The 23,862-nt window shown below is 33.5% G+C and overlaps 1 protein-coding gene across 2 annotated transcripts in view; it reads left to right on the forward strand.

Moving 5' to 3' along the window:
* Positions 1-23,862, forward strand: part of LOC145326039 (P-selectin-like) — a 154,520-nt gene that overhangs the window by 102,002 nt on the left and 28,656 nt on the right. For both annotated transcript variants that reach the window (XM_080169134.1, XM_080169135.1), the window contains exons 6-12: positions 2,575-2,618; positions 2,936-3,005; positions 3,901-3,992; positions 4,214-4,273; positions 13,836-13,912; positions 14,500-14,606; positions 22,412-22,530. In XM_080169134.1, coding sequence (XP_080025260.1) covers positions 2,575-2,618; positions 2,936-3,005; positions 3,901-3,992; positions 4,214-4,273; positions 13,836-13,912; positions 14,500-14,606; positions 22,412-22,530 — 569 coding nt within the window. The remainder of the gene's footprint in view (positions 1-2,574; positions 2,619-2,935; positions 3,006-3,900; positions 3,993-4,213; positions 4,274-13,835; positions 13,913-14,499; positions 14,607-22,411; positions 22,531-23,862) is intronic.

A 23,862-nucleotide genomic window follows, 5' to 3' on the forward strand; every position in this document is an offset into this window, starting at 1 on the left:
CAACGCCCCTAGAAGCTCCTAGTGACAATTTAAAGTACCATTAAATTTAAAATTTTTATTAAGAGAAATGATAACTTTTTTTTTTTTGGGGGGGGGGCGGGGCGATGGGGCATATTTTAATGGGATGTTAGAGATACTGTCATCCAAAATAGATAAAACCTTTCCTGGACCTTAACGAAGCATCACTGTAAATAAGAACCATATCGGTTCAGCTAATAGAGGGGTCCTTCGTTATAGACAAAAAAGCTTAATACTTTATGTAAAAGGATTTAAAGAAAATTTTAATTCGAAATCTACTTTCGTTTCTTATTTTTTATAACATATCTTTTAGTGTGTTAATTAAAAAAATCATATTCAAACATTACATAGACGATAGGAAATTGATTGGGCGTTGAATCTTATCTTTTTTGTTGGTGTTTTGCTTTGTAAAGAACTTTCTTGTTTTTTTTTCGGTAACATGTAGAATCGTAGATGCATTCTTTGTAAATTACAAAGAGGAGAGATATGTCCATGTCTAGCGCAGCGATAACAATAGGGAGGAAGGAGAGTCCCAAAAGTTTTATTACAACGTCTCTTATTCGTTGGCTCAACAACTTTGGGACTATTAATAAAAATTGATTTATTGGTTCATTAAGGTGGGTGTCCAAAAAATCAACCACTAATTGTTTTCTACAGACTGGATAATTTTGTGTATCATTTATGGGTGATGTACATTAGGGTGGGTCGATTTTTGACATTTTTTTCTGAGACCTAAGCGGGGATCTGCAAACGATTTTTATGATTATAATACACCTCTGGATGGTTTAAAATTTATCTTAAGTCTTAAAACCGCCGACGACCAGACATACAATTGTATAGCTATTTGTAAATAGGAGTAAAAAATTTATTGAATCAGAACTATGGCTTCATGGTGCTCCCAGGAAAGCATTGAGGAGTAGAATCAGGAACTTTTGACCGTTTCATAAAATCTCGTTCCTAGCCTGAGAAAATCTCAAAAAACCTCTACAAATTGGACAATTCTCAATAAACCTGGAAACATGGTGGTTTTTTTTTGAAATTTCTAAGGCTAGGATCGAGATATTTTGAAACTGACAAAAGTTCCTGATTCTACTCCCCAAGGCCTTTTCTGGGAGCACCATGAAGCCACAGTTCTAATTCAATTTTTTTTGAAATATCGTCTTTGCATATTAATAAGTAATGAAATACATTTTTAAGTGGTCGCATTCTAAATCTCAATTTTTTAAAATTCGTTTTCCGTCAGAATTTTTTTTTTAAGTTAATTTTATCTGTTGCATATCCCCTCTTTGTCTAATTCCCATATGAACCCGCCCTAATGTACATCAATTCATCGGCCCTGAATATCAACATAAGTAGCATAAGGAACAAAGAAGAATCATAAAGAAGGTATCCTAACTTTTGTGATTTAAAAAAAATAGTGTTTAAAGTAAGTAGTAGTTGTAAAATGATCCATAGAATTTAGATATGCAATCGGTTTTTTAGTAGACAACTTATTTTTGAAGTAATTTAAGTTTAAAAATAATAAGTTGGTTTTAAGGTACTAAAACACAACAAAAAAAAAATGCCATTATGAACAAAAAATAAGTAAGATCTTTAATTTGACACCTTACTTTTTGAATTGTTGAGTAATTATTGAAAAAATCGATTTTGTTGAATCCCGGTGAATGAAAACTTTGAACTTTGTTTACTCGTCACGAATGGGTTAAACCAAGATCTCAAAAGTTAATACTTTCTTTTTGAAAACTATATATATTCTTTCAAATTGGATTGGTGATTTGCTCAATTTGTCAGTCTGACAGGCAAACTGACGGATATACTAGAGTGCTATACAGTAGCTGCGCTGCTGAAAAGCTATGTTATACGTGTGGTCTAATTCAGTGTATCGAATTGGTCCTATTAGCCAATGCTTCGATAAATTGGTATTTTTGTCCCTATGTGATGTTCGTTTTTACTTCAAGGACTTTTATGAACAACAAAAAATACTAATGTTTTGTTGCATTACATTTTGTTTTCCATTTAGAAAAAAAATAATAATATTTATTTCTGACTATTTGACATTAAATTCAAAACTAAAATACATTATTTTTTTAACAGTTAAACATATTTGCTTTCTTACATTTCCACTAAATATAAAGTATACGGAATTGCTTTCAAGTCTGCTGAAGGCTTTATGCTATTTCCTTTTAATTTATGAAAGGAAAAAAACTAAGTGTGCTACAAACTAATAGAAAATGTAATGAAATTAATCAAAATGGGATATTTATTTATTCTAAGGCTTTTTTCCAGCATGGCTTTGAAACAGATTGTTATCCTCTGGATAAGAACCGGTTCTCGAATATACTGAAAACTCATGTCTAGCATCGTATCATTTCAAGTTTTCTACGAACATTTCATATCCGTGGAAAGCTGTTTATGATACGATGCGAAAAATAACTATTCTATTACTCTCCTTGACTTACTCTCTCAAGACTTACAACCTCTTGCTAAATCCCTGTGAACGCCCTCACCCCCCCCCCCCCGGTTATCGGATAAATGAATATTGGCTGTACGTGTGACAGGACAATCCTCTCTGTAACTGGATTCCTGGAGAACTAGCTCAGGTAGTAATTTGTTGTAGTTTAGATATTCTCAGGAAGGGAGGATACATTTGACTGATTCTGGAGCCAAAAGTTTTCTAAACACGATCTCTCCTTCGTTTGTTTAAAAAAAAATTAATATACTTATAAAATCCTTATTGGGTTGTTTAAGCCTTAAGTATCCAAACTTTTCAAGAAGCAATCTATATATGAACTGAACAAGGGGTAATTTTGTTTAGCGTAATTGCTTTTCTATGGATTTTGAGGGAAGCCGTCAGAAAAAGACACAAAGAAACGAGAAACTTAGCTTCGCTAATGTTACTAAATTCTGTTATTTTCAGGGTTCAATAAAGACAGTGGAATGTGTGTCCGGAACGGCAATGGGGAGATACGTCTCTTTGGCTATGACAGGTATTATTTTGATTTTATAGGGTATCTTATATGCAGATACTAGCGGCTACAACCCCAGAGGCCTCAAGGGGCACTTGAGGGTGTGTGTGTTTGAATTAGATTTTTTTTTTTTGGGGGGGGAGAGATCAGGGTAATTTTTCTACTAGTTGCGATTATTCTTCGGAGGTTGGGGGGTACCCTTCCGCAAAATAGTTTAAAACCTTCCCAGGACCTATGCGAAGCACACTGTAAAGAAAAACCGTATCTGTCCAGTAGTTAGCGAGATCCCTCGGTACAAACAAACAGAAAGAAAGAGATCCTTTTACTTTATTATAAAGATGGCTTTGGATAGATTTTTAGATATGTGGAGGGGGTGGTCCACCCACTATCAGTCCAGCCGTTTACAAGATCTTCCGGTCGAAAACCCAAAAACACATCCTTCCTTTTGTTTAAACTGTATAAAAATTTTTTAAAAAATGTGATTTAAAGTGAAAAGGATAAATTGCATTTTTTACAGGATGCTTGTTTTTTTTAATGAAAAATTAACTCAAATAGTTTAAAGTCATTCAATTGGTAAATTAAGTTTTTTAACTTGATTTATTGCTTTAGCTTTTTATATTTTGTTGACAAGTTCGTGATTTTTAAAAATATTGCTTTCAAATAAAATCTACCAATGTACCACCTTAACCCGCTTTAACCTATTTGTTGGTTTCTTACTGTAGGTACGGTTAGGTTTGGTTATATTAGGTAATGGGTAGTCCCGAAGGGTTATAGGCCTCGTAGTGGATAGGTACAGAAAACAACATATCATCCCCTTTATTTTCAATTTATTTAAAAATAAGAAGGTTGGTTTCACTTCTCGAAAAGTACTTTTCTTATTTAATTAAATTACTAAAACATACATTTTAATTTTCAGGAGTGACAGGCGTACTGTCCTTGTGCGAAGTAGAAATATTTAGCGAGGGCAGTCTTAGTTCAGATCTTTGTCTGGATACAGTTAATTCACAGGTATAAATTTCATTTGTACAATCCTGTTAATGTTAACAATGTTGAACTGTCCTTTTATTATATGAGACATAGATTTTTAGTTTCTGGAGTTTTAAATACTTTTAAACAGTTTTACATTAGGCCTCTAAAAGTTTTTTTTACAATATTAAAAAGGGGAGAAATTAAAAATAAAATACTTTTTTTAAAATTACAAAAAATATTAGTAAAAAATTTTTTTTCAGGAGCTATCAGTATACGACAACAAATGCTACTGGTTTGTCTCCAAGGGCATTGAAAATCAGGTAAAATAGTTATTTTTCTCACAGCCAAAGGCAAGATTTACATTAAAATTTTGCCTACTTTTTTCTCTTTACAATTTTAACTGAGAAATAAAAGATCAAAAATGTAATTCAACGTGGTTCGTAAAAAATGTTAAAAAGATAAAACTATTTAAATTTTTACTGGTTATTGCCAATTTTTTTGCAATTGATATCCGCTTTTAGCAATAGTTTTAGAAAACTTGTTTTAAACAAGTAAGGGATATTACAAAGATATTAAGAAAGTTAAATATATATGTAAATATTTTTAAATTTTTTAATCCTGATTCAGTCTATACTCCCAAAAAAATTAGGGGGGGAGGTTGAAATTCTTTATAATGCTTACAAAAATGATGTCATACTGGCCTACCATTGGTCAATTAAAATTGCTATTGGTAATTTAGTCTGTGTATTTGCCTATTATTGGTCTTTTGTATTGTATAACGTCATTATTTTATAAATATGTACTATAAAAAGCTTTAAAGGCAGCCCCTTTTTACTGGGTTTTAATCAAAATAATCAACTTTGTATATTTTTAACGAATAATTGTAGAGCTAGTACGCATATAAAAATGAAAAGCCCATATCTATGTTTAAAAGTATAAGAGAAACCCTGTGAAAATTAGAATATGGATCAATATTCTAAATAAAAATTTTCTTTCATTTTTTTGTTTCGGTAGCTAGTATTGTTGCTAATGCTTTATTAAATCCCTCCCCACCCCCTCATCTGTTGAGGGGTATGATACATCCCATGAAAAATTAGCCCACAATTTGATTAGTAAGTTATCCCAAAAAATGGAGCAAACATTTTAAGTTTCATATTTCTTGTATGAGTGGATCAAGCAATATTATCATCTTGCTCACTAAACAAAGATAATTAAACCCAACTCATAGAGAGAGGGGACACTAGTCCCCAAAGATTTGTAATAACATTTTCTTATTCATTGACCTAACTTGTATTGGTTGGTTTATTAAGTTGAGTGTTTAAACGTTTCAAACACTAATATTGATCTACAGAAGGGTTTATTTTGTGTATCATCATCGAGGATGTACTTAATTAATCGGCCATTGTCTTATTCCTTTGGATACCTGCATCCAACTACTTTAATATGCAGGATTCTTGTCCGTTTTTCTGGTAAAAATTTCACTCGAGTTAAAATGACCTTAAGATAGCGTATAAAATTATATGTATGTAAATCTATTTAGCAGTGTATATAAGGATAGGGATATCCTTATAATAAAGTAAAAGGATGTCTTTCTATACTTTAGGATCTCGCTAAGCGCTAGCTTCTTACAAGCCCTAGGAAGGTTTATAACTATTTTTGGGGAAGATACCAACACACTGCCAAGAAACTACAAAAATACCTAGCGACAGAGAAAATAATTTTGGTAACGTAAATTAAAACAAAACATATTACGTTCCGCTAGAGGCGTAACCATTAGAATAACATATGTAAATAAAGTTGCCTTAACTAACAAATACAATTATTTCTTTTTGTAGCAAATTATTAAGAATTACTTAATTTATAAATTATTTTAAGTTGTGTTGACATTTGATCAATTTATGTTATCTTTTTGCTTACTTACCTGCCATTGGCGTATCCCTTATTCTTATCAAGAAATATCTAATGTTGATTCCATCCCCTTGAATCATGAATTTTCGGAGATAAGTCAATGAACTATGAATTGATATACATCCACAAAATTAATCATAATTCATGGAAAGTACCATAAGTTACTGAGCCAACAAATAAGCCAGCAATGTTATAAAAATTTGGGTACCTGCGTAATTTACAGTCCAATGTTCCCTACCTCCCTGCCCTGAAAATGTATATCTAGATACAGCTTCGCGAAATTAGATTGTCCATTTTAAATTGGAATTTTGCAGACATCCCACATAACACTATACTAGTGGACCAACAACCCTCTCTTGCTCTCATTATAAAAATACAAACAAACAGTATGCTACATCCGTTTATGTCATTGAGAAAATAGCTTTAAAAATGGCCTATTAGAAATGTTAAATGCTAAATAAAAGTATTCATAAAGCATGCAAATCAGAAAAGTAGACAATAGATCAGTCATGTTCTTTTTTATTACAAGTCTTCTAGTCGAATAAACAAAATCCTTTCAGTCCTGCGTTTACATTATGTCGTATTCTTACAGTTTTAAGCTTTTATGTCACCGATTAAAAATAAAAATATACCTCTCCCCTCCCCCCAAAAATAAAATAAAAGGTTTGACGTCCCAGCTATGTTATTTTTTTAAAAATGTTTGAAATGTTTGTGTCGATTACAAAACATTATATACAGTTATCGTGGCCGAGCAATGTCAACATAACAATATTCTAATCATATTATAACTACATACATGCTAAACTAAATTTTGAGTGAGATAATCATTTAGAATATTTGTCTCTGTGTGTGAGTTGCTTTTCGAAGGTGCATAAAATGCAAGAATGCATTACGCGCGCATAAATTAGCTGCGCTTATTTTAAATTCAACCCTTCTTTCGTGGATAAACTGTGTCCGCAATTTTTGAGAATGTAATAGGCTGAAATCATAGTTGAAAATAAGTTTTTTTATGTTAAATCTAATCTAACACATTTTATGAATTTTAAATTCACATGCAGCGAATAGGATGAAATAAAATGGAGACAGATAAATTGCTTATTCTCAATATCTATAAGCTTTTAAAGGCAGAATTTTAAAAAAGTATTTTTGGAATAATTTATCAATCATTCAATTAAATTCTAGTACTTTAGGATAGGTAGCCGCGCGTAATCCGCGCTTATGCCGCCAAATTTAATCCATTGTACTGATTGAACGTTTTTTTTTTTTATAAAAAAAAGGGCATATAGTTTTCATTTAAACAATGATTTTTAGTCATTTGTGAAGTTATTGGGATCTCCAAAGCAGTAGTTCCTATTAGTCGTTAAAATTGATAATCTCAAAAAGGACTTCAAAAAATTATCACATAAATAAAGTTAATGCCTGTAAAGTCCATTTATCTTTAAATCTTTTAAAACCCAACTTTAAAAAAATCTTTCAACTTTTCAAATCTACTGTGCTGCAGCTGCCGAGTCTTATTTTTAACCATGTCCTTAAAATACAGATAATTAAAGAGTTAATTTGTTGAATTAATAGAAACAACAATAAGGAACATAAAACATATTAAAAAAAACAATGTTTGCAAATTAAAAGGTGGTTAGATAATTAATTCTAATTCAACTTATCTACACAGAAATAGACGTGTATCATAAAAAATAATCTAAATGGTGGACAAACGTATAAAGTTAGTTTTAGAGCGTATGTTTAATTTACATAATGAGAAAATAAAGAGAAAGAGAATATGTTAAAAAAAAGAAAATGACAAAACTTTTCTAAAAAATAAGTATTTATTTTATGAAGCATTAAGGGCAGAAAATTAAAAGGAATATAATAAACCTTTGCCAAGTTTAAACATTTATTATTGGTTTATTATTGTTGTTAAACTCTCTTTTTTTTCTCAGAATACAATACTACCCTAGTGCAGTTAATTAATAATTAGGATTAACATAATATGCATTGTTAAATTAAAGTTAAATGACCACTGACATGATACACATTTGCAATAGATGGTAACAATACAAATTTGTGATTTCCGTCATATCGTACAAAGTCCACAAATAAACCATCTTAAAAAAAGTATTTTTGATGCTTAAAATAAGAAACCCTGCAGGGATCCTGCCCAATGGGGATGGGCTCCAAATAGAGTTAGAACTTCCAGCCATATTTGAAAAAAGGCGGAAGGTGGGGGGGGGGGGTTTAGTGGTCCAACGATATCTTTGATTTACAATAGGTATACCGACTTACTGACCAGTAATTGTTGTTTATTGAGTGACTTCGCTTTAATTATATAAAGATTAATAGACAACAAACATAAAAATTGAAAACCGAAAAGTAAAATGCAAAAATTAGGATAACTCATCTTATAACTAACTAAAATTGTCAAGCTACATACTTGATGAAGATTAATTTGACTTTCATTGACCTATCCCTTTGTGTCCAGCTTACCCTGTGAACACTTTAGTAATTATCTCACCGTATATATTTAAAGGACACTACAGACCAGTGGCGTGCACAGGTTGTAAAGAGGGGTGAATTATCTCAACGTATATATTCAGAGGACACCCCCCTTTGATGTTTTGGGGGTAAGAAATTTGTCAAAGGGGGGTGGGGGGTTGTAGATTGGATTAGGGGTTGGACACATTGGGGAATGCAGCCCCCCCCCCCACCTTTTGAATGTTTCTGCTAAAGAAAAAAATGTTTTATTGATAATACCTACTTAAACTAAGGAAGTTTTCCAAATATTTCATCTAGACAACAAACGAACATGAAATTAAGAAGATAATTATTCTAAGAGCATACTTATGTAGTCAAAAATATTTCTTGCATTGAAATATCACTGGGCTTTTTATTACACTAGTCCCCAAAATTTTATAATAACGTTTCCTTGTTCGTTGGCTTAACAACTAAGGGGACTTTTATTGAATTTTGATTGGTGGGTTCATTAAGTTGAGTGTCCAAACGTTACAGCCACTAATTAAAATGTACAAAAGTGGTAATTTTGTGTTTTAATGGGAATAAGCATTAATTCATCGGCAATTGTCTTATCCCTTGAGATTCCTTCATATTTTTAAATGTTTGACTGTCCTTTGTACAGTATTGACTGCATTAAATATATATTATGCAACTAACGATTGACACGTTATATTGGTTTCAATTAGTAGATTGGGCCTTTACTAATATATACATATTTAACTGTTTTGTTATATACCTAGGGAGAGAACATTGGGGAGTAAATTACGCTGGTTCCCAAAGTCTTTTTTTTATAATACTTAATATAATACATTGGCTATAAAACTTTGGGTTCTTTTATAAAATTTTGATTTGTTGGTTCCAAACTTTTCAACCAATGAGACGTCATCAAGTTTAAACAAGAATTTAAGAAATACTTTTACTGCGTAATTTAAAGGTATAAAAGTTTTAAATTGTATTTAACATTTATAGACGTCCAAGGGTGAGGGTAAAAGGGATGTTCACCCTCTAAAACGTGAATCCCCTTATTTTACCCCTTTCAAAGTATAAAGGCTTTGGCGTCCCTGAAAACTTTTTCGAAAATACACTTTGAAATGATGAAATTTTCAATAATGAGGATATGGACGTATTTTTGTACATATGTTTAAAATTACTGTGTGCTTACCTGGTTTTTAAGTAACACGTTATGGTGTAATTATAGCTTGTTTCTTTAAAATGCTTTATTAATTTTTTTATGCATTTTAAAACTTCTAAAGATATTCTAAATTTATAGCTTTAGATAGACGACAAACAGAACTTGACAAGTTGCTGCCCTTAATCTAGAAAATCTTTTAATACTAGTTTTTTTCAAGGATTTCTAAAATTAGATTAAAATTGCCTATGCCGTCCATTAGCTTTACCTATAAATTTAGTCAGATATCATAGCGCGAGGCATCTTAATTCTATCTTAGTATCCCATACTCAGGGATCTAAAGGGATAAGACAATGGCCGATAAATTGATGTACATCCCAAATGATGATACACAAAATTACCCCTTCTATAAATTAAAATTAGTGGTTGAAACGTGTGAACACTCAACTTAATAAAACAACTAATCAAAATTCACTGAAGTCCCCAAAGTTGTTAAGCTAACGAACAAGAAAACGTTACTATAAAACTTTAGGGACTAGGGTAATAAACAGCCCATTGTCCCCTCTTCCTCTGTCTCTTACTACAGATTTTAAAAATGTCTATCCACTTCATGGGTTTACAAATAATGTTGATATGTTGATTGGTTAGTTGTTTAAGTTGAGTGTCAAAACATTTCAATCACTAATTGTAATTGTTGGGAATGTACATCAATTGATTGGTCATTGTCCTATTACTTTAGATCCCTGAATTTTAACAGTTTGCTTTAATCTAACTTAATTTCCTCATAAAAAAGAGTTAAAACTCTATTATATAAGTAACTTATATTATGAAATAAAAAGAAAAATGTATTCAAGATTATTTTCTTCACTATCCAAATAAGACTTTTATTGGCTATACTGTTTATAGATATATAGATCAAGTAAGCCAAGTCAAAAAAATATTGATTAATAAAGATTAAACATTTCAATTAATGTATACACAAAAAATATAAAGTAAACAATATGAAAAAAAAAGATTCATACAATTAAAATTAAGATTGAAAGCTATAGAATAATTTTTTTGATAGCTAAAATGTTACAAAAAAAAACTTAGATACAATAAATTAGGTTTTGAATTGTATCTTTACCTGCTACTTAGTACTTGGAACCTTTTAAAAGTATTTTCATTGGTGAATCAAGTAAATAGTTTAAAAATGAGTTTAAGAGTTGCTTTACATCAAAATCTCATAATTTTTTCCACCAAATCTGAAAAAGCACATTTTTGCTTTGTTTTTACATCTATTTTCAACATAATTTTACATTTTTTGCTCCTCTGGTGTTAAAATTCACTAGATTTGAGATGAAAGGCAACAAAATTGGTCCATTGATGTCAGGGATAGTTTCACTGAAGAAAATATAAATGATCAGGTTAGAAAGCATAAAGGCAATACATCTTGTAATAGCTATTTATCACATCGTATTGTAGGCATCTTTCCGCGGATATTAAAATGAAAAATTATAAAATTATAACCAGTTGTGTTAGCCTCGAAACCATTATAAAACTTTCTTGAAAGTGTCAAACTGTAGATTTAGCCATTTATGAGATATTAACAAATATGCAAGTATACAAAGAAACATTCTGATACTTAAACTACATAAAAGATTTTTCTTTAAATTTCAAATTCCTCGCACCCTGTAGAATGATTTAAAATGGCATGAAAAAGAAACGAAATGAAACTACTCTTCATCTTTCGTGGAAAAACTGTTTTCAAATTGCTGCAGTACAGGAATAAGCATTCTAAACACAAAATATATTTTTCTCTCTTTCATAATTCTTACGACAGTTTACTCCTATAGGACGCTTTTATTTCAGCTTTGGTAGATTTTTTTTAAATTGTCTGCTGAATTGACCATCTGTTATCGAGATCTTAATACATTTAGACATACGTCCTTCTTCTGCAGTCAAGAAGAAACTTTTTTTTCATAATGTTTGTAAATATCTCTGGATTTGCAATTCTTTCTGTAGCAGGCAGATAAAAATTAGAGAGTTAAATGTAAACCAATTCAAACACTGGGTTAGGTAACATGAAGAAAATTATTTTCTTTCAATTTTTCAGTATGGCTTCGAAACCGATTAATATCCGCTGGAATAGAACAAATTCTTAGTCATACTGAAAAATCAAATATAGCAACGTATTACAACCAACTTTTCACAAACATTAAAACAAGAATCATAAAATCAATACCAGTTTTGTTAGGCCTTGCCTTCGTCCCCCCGGGACTATTGCTTCTAAGATTATTTTTATTTTAGATCAAAATAAAATTATTCAATATAAATGAGGTTAATAATTTTATCATCAATTGCGTAGTGATTAAGAATGACCATTGTCAATTAAAGTTTAGCAAGAGTGGGAGTTTTTATTGTAGCAAATCTACCCTACAAAATTCCTATTTGTAGTCAAATGTACACACTAAAATTGTGTGGTATAAAAAATATGACAAATTAAAAATTTAATAAAAAAATTGAAAATGGCTCAAAAACTTAATTGTAAGGTTTGTAAGTGTCTAATTTGTGCAAAAAGTAGCTGATCTATCCTATCAAAGCCAATTTAACTTTTTAAAACTATTTGTTAGTTTTACAAATGCTACTCTGCTATAAACAAATCACCCTTGGTGTTGTTGCAAAATTTATGCAAAATTGTTTTTTCATATAATTAATTACTGTTGGCGTTATTAACAGTTTACTGTTTATTCCTATCAAGCTAAAATGAAAAAAATAAAAATGTTAAAAAAAATTCAAAATTAAAGTTAAAAATCTCACTTGAACTTATTAGAATGTGACGTTTTGTTCATTAAATCTAAAAGTTTTAGTTTTAAACTTCTAAAAGTTTTATACATAGGTAGTTACAATTAAGTAGCAGGATGTATGTTTTTGTATTCGCGTGTTTTTGTTCAATGAAAGCTCAAAATAAGTAAATATCTATGAATGCTTCTTATTGGTCATCTTCAGGTTTTTAGCTGTTATGAAGGGGAATAAAGCCACCACTCGATGAGACATAACCATGAGAAAACAACTACCAACCGTTTCCTCAAGTTTTATTTTATAAATAAACTAGAGACGAAACCCTGGGGTCTAAAGGGGTATGATAACGGCCGACAAATTGAAGTACATCCTTAATGATGATACATAAAATTAACCCTTCTGTAGATTAGAATTAGTGGTTGAAACGTGTGGACACTCAACTTTAGCACCAACTAATAACGATCTAATAAAAGTCTCCAAAGTTGTTTAGACAACGAATAATAAATGTTGTTATAAAACTTTCGGGACTAATGTAATGTAAAGCAGTAAGCTTGTTTTGAATGCAGCTTAAGATTTTCAAAACTACTGAACTGAAATCTTAATTTTAGGGAAGCCACACATAAGTTCTAAAATGTTTTACGGTATTTTCCTCCCCACTCCCTCTTTGAATACAAATCCCCTAGATTCTTGAGACGCAACCACTAGCATACTAAAAAGCACCAATTCATTGAAAAAGAAAGTTAGAACTCCTATGGCGAATCACAAATAAAGAATTGTCTTTAGGAAAGCATTCGACCAAACATTTAGCGTTTGGGAGGTTGACAATTTTACACCTCTCTTGTGAAACAAATGTTTGATTAAGATTTTTTAACCCCCAAACGATTAGTTGTAAATGTAATCACTGAATTTGTTCATAAACCTAAGAATGATAATTCAATAAAAGTACCCAATTTTTTTAAACTTACGATTGAGATAATGTGTTTTACAGCTTTCGGTAACATTATAATTTATAGTCCAATTTCCCCTACCTCCCTGCCTTTACTAAACATTCTTAGATTATATTTTAAAAAATATAAAGTATTTCCAACATCACAACTGTTATACAGCTAGAAATTGTACTGTTTCATCTCAAGTTGACTCATGAAGAGATGCCCGGCTTAGCTTCCTTGCTGTTTTTATATTAACATAGAATTCTAATGTTAATCATTGATGATTTTTCTATGGTGAAAGTACCTCCCCCCAAAATATTTATAAACCTTTCCTGTATCTTTGAGAATAATAAGCTTTATTGTAAAAGAGAACTATATAGGTTCAGCGGTTAGTGAGGTCCTGCGTTACACACAGACAGACATCCATCCGGTTTATTTTGTATGTTTACCTATCTCCTAAATGGGTATGTCTTTCACCAACATAGGAAAACATACTATTAAACCACCACAAAGACAGACCTCCTACTTTTACTTTTATATAATCAAATGTTTACCTATCTTCTAAATGGTAAACATAGGTAAACCTGCTATTATTATTATATTCTCTAATTGTATTTTTTGTTTCAGGGATTGGCAACCGCAGAAAAGACTTGTAGCAAGGTGGGATACAAGATGGCATATGATATTGATGAAGATGCATCAAGGTAATTATAGTTTGTGGATTTTCTTCTTAAATTTTGGAGCATTTTTATAATTCATAATTTCTGAAAAAGTTTAGTTCGTTTTACTTAAGGGATGTCACTTAGTACCTTTTGAACCTTAGTACGTTTGTCCCTTTAGTAGGTTTGTCGGTTTTCCTTGTATTTCTTACAAGAAAAATTAAAGGTACTGAGACAAAATGTATTATTTAGGTATAGGCCCTGCGGGGTTATGACCCCCCGCAAAGGGTATAAATAGGAAAACAAATAACCCACAATGCTCACTTTTAATTTAAAAAAGAAACTAGGGGAGGGGGGTTTATCATTGCTTACAAGGCACCTAGTGTGAAAGTGCCTTTGTTTATCAACATAGTGGATGTTAATTGTGTCTTATATCTTAAAATCTCTGGCTTTTATTCATCCTACTTGCTTAGTCCCGAGCCACCACGGATGTGGTCAGGAGAATAGCATAAAACCATATTACTGAATAGGGTTAACTGAAAAGTACCCATTGGGACTAGCACTTTCCGAGATTTTAATCTTCAGACATAAAGCACTTGATTTTTTTATGTAACAGGATGTATCTTTTGCAGGTTTTTAAAGCATCGAATTCGAGGAGTAGAACCTGAGAGTCGTGGTGTCCTGGTCTGGTTAGGCGTACAGAGGAATGATGATACAGACAGCTGGATATGGACCACAGGTACCCATAGATAGATAGATAGATAGATGGATAGATAGAAAATAGAGTACTTTTCTAAAGAAATATAAAAATGCATATATACCTTTGAAGAAAAGTTCTTATCATCATTTCTTTATAAAAAAACATGGATTAAGATTTTATCCTTAACGAAGAAAAAGGGATTGGTCTCTTTCTATAGAAAAGCATTATGTTCATTACGTGATCATCATTTAACAAGATTGAAAAAACTCAAAGTAGGAACAAAAAGAAAGTTTCTCCTTTTTTACAGCCATGAAAGAATAATCTTTTTTTGTACAAAACAAATTCATCTATCATACTTTTACATAAAAAAATATATCGATAATTTGTTGACAATTGTACCGTAATTTAATCACTTTTTGTGTTGGGGAGGGGGGGGGGGGCGTATCTTCCTTGTGCCTTGTGGGGCGGCTTATTCTTAAACCTGCGAGTAATCCATTACAAAACTTAACCTGTATTAAAGTGGCAAACAACTGAATTTAAAAAAAAGATTAATTGAAAATAACTTAGGGGATTTTGTGCTTAACAAGGCGCTTTTAGGGAATACATGTAAATCAAATGAAAGAGTCACTTGAAATATAAAAGGAGTAAATTGTAATTCTTTATCAAATACCAACCACTAAACTGCTATTAGTTTGATGCTTTTGATAGTTAATATTGCCTAACAATCTTTATAGGCGAACAATGGTTGGCCATAATTGTTTGTACATTTTTGCGTTTAACGAACAAAATGAATTGCTTCAATTTTAAATTATGCTGTATCTTTCTAAATTTGTATGGCTTTCAATATAGTTAGTCTTTTATACATACATGTATAACTTTTTAAAGATGAAATAAACATAGACGTCCAAGGGAGGGGGTAAAGTGGCGATTACCCCCCCCCCCCCTCCCAAACGAATTTGGGGGTGCCAATTTTTTTCATTTTGCCCCTCCTATTTAAAATTTACCCCTACCCTGGGGGTGCCGTAGGCACCCCAAACCATTTAGGAGGGGGTAATTACCCCCCCCCCCTAAACAATTTATATCAATAAAAAATCTCTAACAAAAAAAGATTTTGCGCGCTTCGCGCGCATTTTTAATACTAAATATTTAATAGAATTTAAATTACCACCCCCCCAAAAAAAATTTTACACCAGGGGTAAATTTTGGGAGGGGTAAACAAAATTTACCCCTGCCAACAGATTAAGGGGGGGTAATTACCCCCCCCCACGCAAATTTTACCCCCGGTGTAAAATTTTTTTTTGGGGGGGGGTAAAAGAAAATTGCGGCGCCATTTTACCCCCCCCCCCCCAAAAAAAAAAGCTTAGACGTCTATGGAAATAAATATTCCAGTTTGGCTCCGAATCCAATTTGTCCCCTCTGGATCAAAACTGGTTTTGAGTTGCCTTTGAAGAAAACATGTATTGTATTTATTATACATATTTATCTTTAAATGACCAAACATAAATTACCAGTTTCATTGAACTTTATGTGGAAAACTGTTTATCAATTTAGAGGTGAATAACATGTAAATATAAAATTAAATAAAAAAGAACCTATATTTTCAAACAACCACGAATCTAGAATTCTTAGATCTATCTTTTAAAATCCTATATGATTTCTGAAATTAATATCATTATTGTTTTGTAAACAAAATATACAAATAACTAATTCCAATTATGGATCATCTCTTGAAAGGTGCGATTTGATTTGCTCTGTTGAAAAATGCATAATTTTCTCAAAGCACAATTAATAGGTATTTTAGATAGGTTTGTTGGAATTTTAAAAGAAATGTTAGTGCTATTGTGGTATTCGGCGACCCTGAGCCATGCTGTATGGCAACCCTGACCTCCGAGGGCCCTCCCCCTAGTAACGGGGGAATGGGTCCACCTGACCCCTCCCCATGCTTAAAATTTATTATAGATTTGACAGCCGCATTATGGCTAATCTGCATTGTTTGGTTCCCCACCCCTTTCCAGGGATGGGGGATAATTGTTGCCCATTTTGATTAATTCATGTATATTTATATTGCACTTTTGATTTAGTATTAATTATTCCAATCTGTGTATTTATTATTTGTTGTATTATAAATCAGTAACCTTTAGACTCTGAATAAAGTAACATCTGAGTAGATTCTGTTTGTTATTTGGTGATATCTAGAGAAGCCCAGCTTCTCTATAATTATACGTGTCCTCGTCTGTTCGCACTGCCGTAATCATTTGAACTTGGGTAACGGCCACTAAACCGAGGCGGTTACCACAACTTGGTGACAGCTGTGTGAGATTACGGCAAACACAAGTGTAGAGCAGATGCGCAGCTGAGACTAAGGTACTCCCAGCAGTAAACTGGCAAAACTGACACAAGCAACCTGAATTACCCACCCTGGATAGCAAGGTCTAACTCTGTATCCGGCAGTTGTGGAAGTGAGAACCTTAGTAACCTGCCTGGGTAATAGTATCCAGCCGGCAGAAGACGAGCAGAAGGAGACCAAGTGGGCCTCCAGAGCTGCGGAGAGCAGCAAAATCTAACGGAAGACCGCGAAAAGCGGCGAAATCAGAGCTGCGGAGAGCAGCGAAATCTGACGGAAGACCGCGGAGAGCGGCGAAAGCTAATGGAGAACCGCGGAGAGCGGCAAAATCTAAAGGAGAATTGTGTGCTAACGGGCTGAAACAGGCCCGCCAACTGGCTGAAACAGGCCAAGTAACTGCAGACGGCTGAAACATGCCCATTACCAACTGCGACAGATAGCGGAATTCGAACCCACGGCGCTGCAGGACGGGACATTCCCTGCTGCCACCACCTGGATTCGAACCCACGGCGCTGCAGGACGGGACATTCCCTGCCGCCGACTGGCTGAAACAAGCAAAATAGCCGCGAACTGTGAACAAAAATACAAGTGTAGTGTATCAGTAGGAGAAAAACTACGCTAACCCTAAGTATCCTGGGAGGCTACAGCGCAGCCGCCCACCAAGAAAAGCAGATATTGTATCAGATTTTATGTATTGTCACCCTGGTGTGAAAGCTAAACAAAAGATTTATGGGCAGGGATTGGTAAACAATTGCCGGGACTTTTGATAAGCCAAAAATAGAACCCAGGTGCGAGATAACAATGCATTGTTAAACTCGGACCCCCAACCCTGCAGCACGGCAAATACACCGCCCTCTACCCCAACAGAAGGGGAGGGTCCCCCATAAATTGAAGTGAATATAATCCAAGGTGACATTTTGATAAGCCAAGGATTAAGAAGAAGCCCACCTACTTTTATAACCCAGTCACCTGAGGCCCGCGGCACCCCCTCCCCCTCTGGGGAAGGGCGTCTTTATCCCGTCCCCTCACGCCTTCCCCCTTCTCCCCGCACTCGGATAAGTCCGTCTACCGTGCAGAGACAGAGACCGGGAGACTACGGGTTGCGCAGAGAAGCTCGGAACGCAACGAAATCCGTCGGACAAAAGGGATGAAACAGATTGAGAGTTTCACCTGTGTGCGCGCGCCCTGACTGTGCATAGGCGCGTTGTGAGGGGGTATTACACACACACACACACACACTAAGGAGGGGAGCTACTCTTTAGCATACAAAGGATAGATCCCAAGGAATTGCAAAGCTCCACCCCCTGCCTACAGTGTGATAAGGAAAACTAACTCAGTTCCTGACAGCAGTTCAGACCCTCAACAACTTTCTAGACCTACCAGCCTACCCTAAAGCTGAGTGACTAGCGAGAAATTATCCTAGTGTATACATATTTATATTTGTGTTCCCAACTATTAACCAAGTGACAAAAGGTAGTGATTGTTGGCATAGTGACCGAAAGCATAAGCAGCCAATAGTTTCGGCTTAAATTCGTGACACGACGCTGAACCTTTGACCATATGGAGCAACAACAAGCGCAGGGAGGCGATCAGCTCCAAGGATGGCTCCAGGATGACCCCCAGCCGGCTCCAGCCGAGTACCGCAAGCTGATGCTAAGTAACCTGCCGGAGTACAGGGGACCGCCCAAGCAGTCCTGGAACTCCCACATACGGCGTCTCGAAAAGGCATGGGCGGCTTACAGAGTACCCGCCCATGACTTGCAGAATCGCCGCAACGCCCTCCTACTATCCCTGGCGGGGCAGGCGGCGGAGATGGCCTCCCACCTGTTTGAGGAGGCAGGCCAAGCCTTGACCTACGACCAGGTCAAGGCCGAGTGTGAAATGTTGTTCCAGCCAGCCTATGAGTCACAGACCTTGAAACAGGCCTTCCGTGACTATAGGCAACACTCGACGGAGCCCATCCAGGCCTATATCTCCACCAAGTGCGCCCTCTACAGGGAGGCATACAGTCATGAGGACCTGGAACTCCTCATAGATGAACTGAACCGTGGGATCCGCAATGCCAACGTGAAGCGCATCATGATGGGGCACGAGATCGCCTCAGTCCCCGAGGCCACAAGACGTGCCATGTTCACCGTGACCATGATAACCAAGCAGCTGAAGGAGGGTGTGTGCGGGAATAAATGAGTAATAATATTGTTTTAAAGTAAGTTTTTCGTCTGTTTATTTATTAATGGCCCATTAGGGAAAAATTCCTATCGTAAATTTCTGTGACAGACATACTACTGTGTAAACTAAAGAAAAAGTTGGCCACGAAAAAATGATCAATCCAATATTTTTCAAAGATTTAAACTTATGATATACGTAAAAATATGAGAAATGACACAATAAAACAAATTGTTGTATTTTAGAATTTTTCACTCCCGCCGTTTTGTATTGGATAAGATCAGTAGGAAGTTTTTTTTAGAAATTTACATAAATACTCAAATCTTAAAAAGTGAAACTATTCTTAAATTTTTGTAACGTTTTATAAAAAACAATGCAATTTGTCCTGATAATAATCATTTACAATGAATTGGTTTAAATTGTAACAAGGATAATTATGTTAATAAGCAGCGCAGCAATAACAATCTAAAAACATACTCTTTGTATACAGTTGTTGATATCAAGGAGGGAGGTGACATTGTACTGTAAATTACACTGGTACCCAAAGTTTTAAAATACTTAATCTCATAAGTAGGCCAAAAACATTGATTACTTTTATAGAATTCTGATTGGTTTGTTTTAAACTTACTAGTGTCCATATTTTCTGTATAATTGGTTATTTTGGGTGTGTATATCAATTAATCATCCAAAATCTTATCCCTTAAGATTCCAGAGTTGCTACACTTAACATTTAATACAGAAAAAGATAAAAGAAATGTTCACATTTTTTATGTCTTTGAGTTAGCTTTAACTTCTTGTTGCTGGAAAATACAAGACAAGTTCTCACTAAATATCATTTGGTTGGTTAAACTTATTGGCTTTATCCTTTATATTAAAATATTGTTTGTTTCATTGGTTTTAGTAATTGTTCTATATTTTGTTGCTAAAAATTTATGTTTTTTTTAAAAATAAACAAAGATGATAACGTCTATTAGTAGAAAAGCATTAAATAAATTTCGTTGGTTAATTTTAACTCCATTATTTAGTCCCTTATTGCCCTGTTTGCAGTTTTTAATCACAACTGTCATGCATTGTACTATTTTCATTGGTTCATTATTTCTATTTCTCAAGATTTTCTTTTCCTTTTTTAAGAAACCTACCCATTATTGTTGTACATACTACAAATATGTGAAGAGTAGCCTTGCTGCTAATATGATTGATGCTTTGTTGGCAGCTTAAACTAATTTATTTACATTTTAACAGAGATGAGTTTTTCTTTTCCTTTTGTTCTTCCTTTATTAATGGCTTCTTCCCTTGCTTCTATGAGTTTTGCATTAAATTGGGGAAAACACAACAGGTCCCCCCTCAGACTTAATTCGAATTTAAAAAAAAAACAGAACATGGTTTTTGGCATGAAGGACATATCGAGAACAATAAAGTGTAAATAAATTTCCAGTGTGGCTTCGAAACCGATTAATATCCATTGGATTAGAACCGATATTCCTCAGCCATACTAAAAAGTTATGTATAGCATGGTATTAGAGACAATCTACACAAATATTAAAATAAAAATCATAAAATTAATACCAGTTTTGATAGCCCGGACCCTCGGCCTCTCGGGTCAAACAAAACTGGTTTTCATTTTTTATTTTAATATCCGTGGAAAACTGTCTATAATACGATGCGATAAATTATATAACTTCCATTTTACAATCCCTAAAAATTATTGTTGCAAAGGTTAATTGTTGAAGAAATCCTGATTCAAATCAAGAATAAGGATAGGACAATAGGCTATGAATTAATTTTCAACCCATTTTTGCTAAAAATTTGGTGTTTTGAAAGCTTTCGATTATTTGGAATAGAAAAGGATACAAATCATTTATCTAACATTGTCCTATCCCACCCTGGATTTAAGGAGATGTTAATGATAGTAAGTAACATTTTTATAAAGAAACTTTTAACAAAGATGACCTTTTTGGTGCTTGATCATTTTAACAACTTCTATGGGGAAAATTTTGATAAAAATGCACAATTTATAAGTAAAAAATTCTTGGTGCTTTTTTTCTATCCTATTTTTAGACCGCTGAACCAACCCTCACTTATTCTTTATTGTTTAGCCATGTTGAAATCTTCTAACATTTACATAACTAACCTAACCTGAATAAACACACACAACTTGTTTCAAAAATCTGTTTTGGAACATATTTGACTGTGCTACAAATATTTATTTGCGAATATGAATTCGCGCTAACCTTTTCTTTATAGGCCTTCATTTTCGCAGTAGCTAGCGCTTTTGGCATATACTCAAAATATCAAATATTACTTGAATGATAGTAAAATTGTAGCTTATCTTTTGTTACTATTTTCTGGCATTTGAATTAAGCTTACACATCAAATATCTATATAGATAATACATAGTTCATGACTTGCAGAAAGACATAGGAATCTTAAGAAACAATGGAAGATTAAATGAAATACGTCCCCAATGATGATAAACAAAATAATTCTGTTTGTAGTTATAAATTAATGGTTTATACTACTAGTTTGTAACCTACCAATCAAAGGTTAATAAACGTTCCCAAAGTTTTGAGTCAACAAATAAGAAAAAGTGTTTAAACAACATTGAGTACCAGTGTAATTTACAGTTCAATGACACGTTCCACCTTAAACATACTGCTTTTGTTTTGGTATACAGCTGTAAATTACACTAGTCTACACTAACGTTTTCTTTTTTATAAGCCTAAAAAACCTTTGTCTACTTACATAAATTTGGGAATTGTAGGTTTCTTGACATCGCCTCTTAAGTTTTTAATGGTTATTTTAGGTTAGGTTTTGTAAATGGTAATGATTGCCAAGCAGGGGCTAGAAATGGGAGAAAATTTACTGTGAAAATACGACTAGACGCCCCTTAAGAGGCGATAAAACGAAACGGACAATACACTTAAAGTTTTCTTGGCTTGTTCAATAAGTTGTGTGTCCAAACATTTTAGTCAGTAGTTTTAATATACAGAAGGAATTGTTTATCATCATTGGGGGTGAAATTAGGCCTCCAAGGGGCACCTGAGGTTGGGGGAGTTAAATGCGAGAAGCCAATTTTTTATTTAGTATTGAATTTATTTTTTTTGGGGAGGGGAATATTTTTTATCTATGGGCGATTTCTCTTAGAGGGGTGGTGGTAACCTCCTACAAAATAGTTATAAACATTCCCAGGATCTATACGAAGCTACCCTGTAAAGCATAATCATGCGAGATCCTTTGGTACAAACAGACAAACATCCTGTTACTTTATTAAAAGGATTAAGATCTCTTGGTATACTCTTTCAGCAACTAATCTTGATTTCATTTTTTTTTTCAGGCCAATCTGTTGAGAAAATATTCTGGGGAGCGAACCAGCCCAACAACTATAACAAGGACCAGAACTGTGCAGTGCTGGACAGCGACCTAGACTGGAAATGGAATGATATCTCTTGCAAGGTAATGATTAGTTATTAGAATGGTCCGTAAATTTTCTCTTAAAAAAAGAATTTAGTTGGGGGTGGGGGGGGGGGGGGGGTATTATATGGGCGATTGTAGAAACCCTATCCCAAATAGTAATTATAATTCTTTCCTGTAAAAATAAGTTTCACTTTTAATCTCGGTCCAGCGATTGGCGATATCGTCAGTTACAAACGCGCATTTAGAAATAGACATCCTGTCACTTTTATATAGATACAGTAAAAATCTAAAATCTGTTCAATATTTCATTTTAAACGTTTAGAAAAATGTTGGTTTTACGACATTACCACAGGACTTAAAATTTGCAAAACTTCGAAGTTTTCTAAATTAAAGTAAATCAAATTAAATAAAAAACATTTTCGATATTTTTTACAGCATATTAATGCGTGCTTTCCCACAAAGTAGCAGTCAAGCAATAAGCCTCCTTATGATTAATTGAAGGTCGGGCGTTAACTCTCCCCCCCCCCTTGAATTGTGTGAAATGCAGAGTAAGGAAATTTCTTATTTTCAAAATGCTACAAATAATCAACTTTTCTAAATTTTAATAATGAGTAACTTTGATTTAAAACTAATCTTGATATCTCTTATAGTTTCCGAGAAAACAGGGGGTGGGGGAGAGAGAGGGGGTTAGTGAGGTCATTCAACAACCTATCCCCGGCATACGTTTTAAAAAAGTTTACATCATAAAATATCTAACTCTTGATTACAAACTTTGATGAAATGAAACATCTCCAAACTTGGAAAGCTAATTAGAAATGCTGCCTAACCAATACCATAGACAGGGGAATGGTAACTGATCCTTTTTTTGTTCTAACTTTCCTGCCATTAGAATAGATATTTATAACTCACATTGTGTTATGTAATTAATATTAATTAATAAAAAAACAAGGATAAATTTTTCTCGTATTCATTTGAATCCGGTGGATAGGAACCGGTTCTCATAAATACGAAAAAACTATGTCTAGCATCGTATTATATCCAGTTTTCTACGAATATAGAAATGTACAATCATAAGATTAAAACTAGTTTTTTTAGCCGGTGCCTTCGGCACCATGGGGCCAAAAAAACTAGTTTTAATTTTATAATTGTACATTCTATATCCGCGGAAAGCCGTTTATAATACGATACGATAAATAACTAATCCTTGTAAAAAAATTCAATTAAAGAATAAGAGATATTAGAGACTTTACTTGATTTTTCCCATTTAAATTCCCTACATGAAATCAAAGAATAAATTCTTAAAGTCATTCATAACTGCTAAACATGAATTTTGTGACGTAACAACTATTGCGGTTTTAGTAGCGAAGCTAC

This window comes from Acartia tonsa, chromosome 8 (assembly GCF_053477335.1).
Source record: "Acartia tonsa isolate MP-2025a chromosome 8, ASM5347733v1, whole genome shotgun sequence".
Lineage (NCBI taxonomy): Eukaryota > Metazoa > Arthropoda > Copepoda > Calanoida > Acartiidae > Acartia > Acartia tonsa.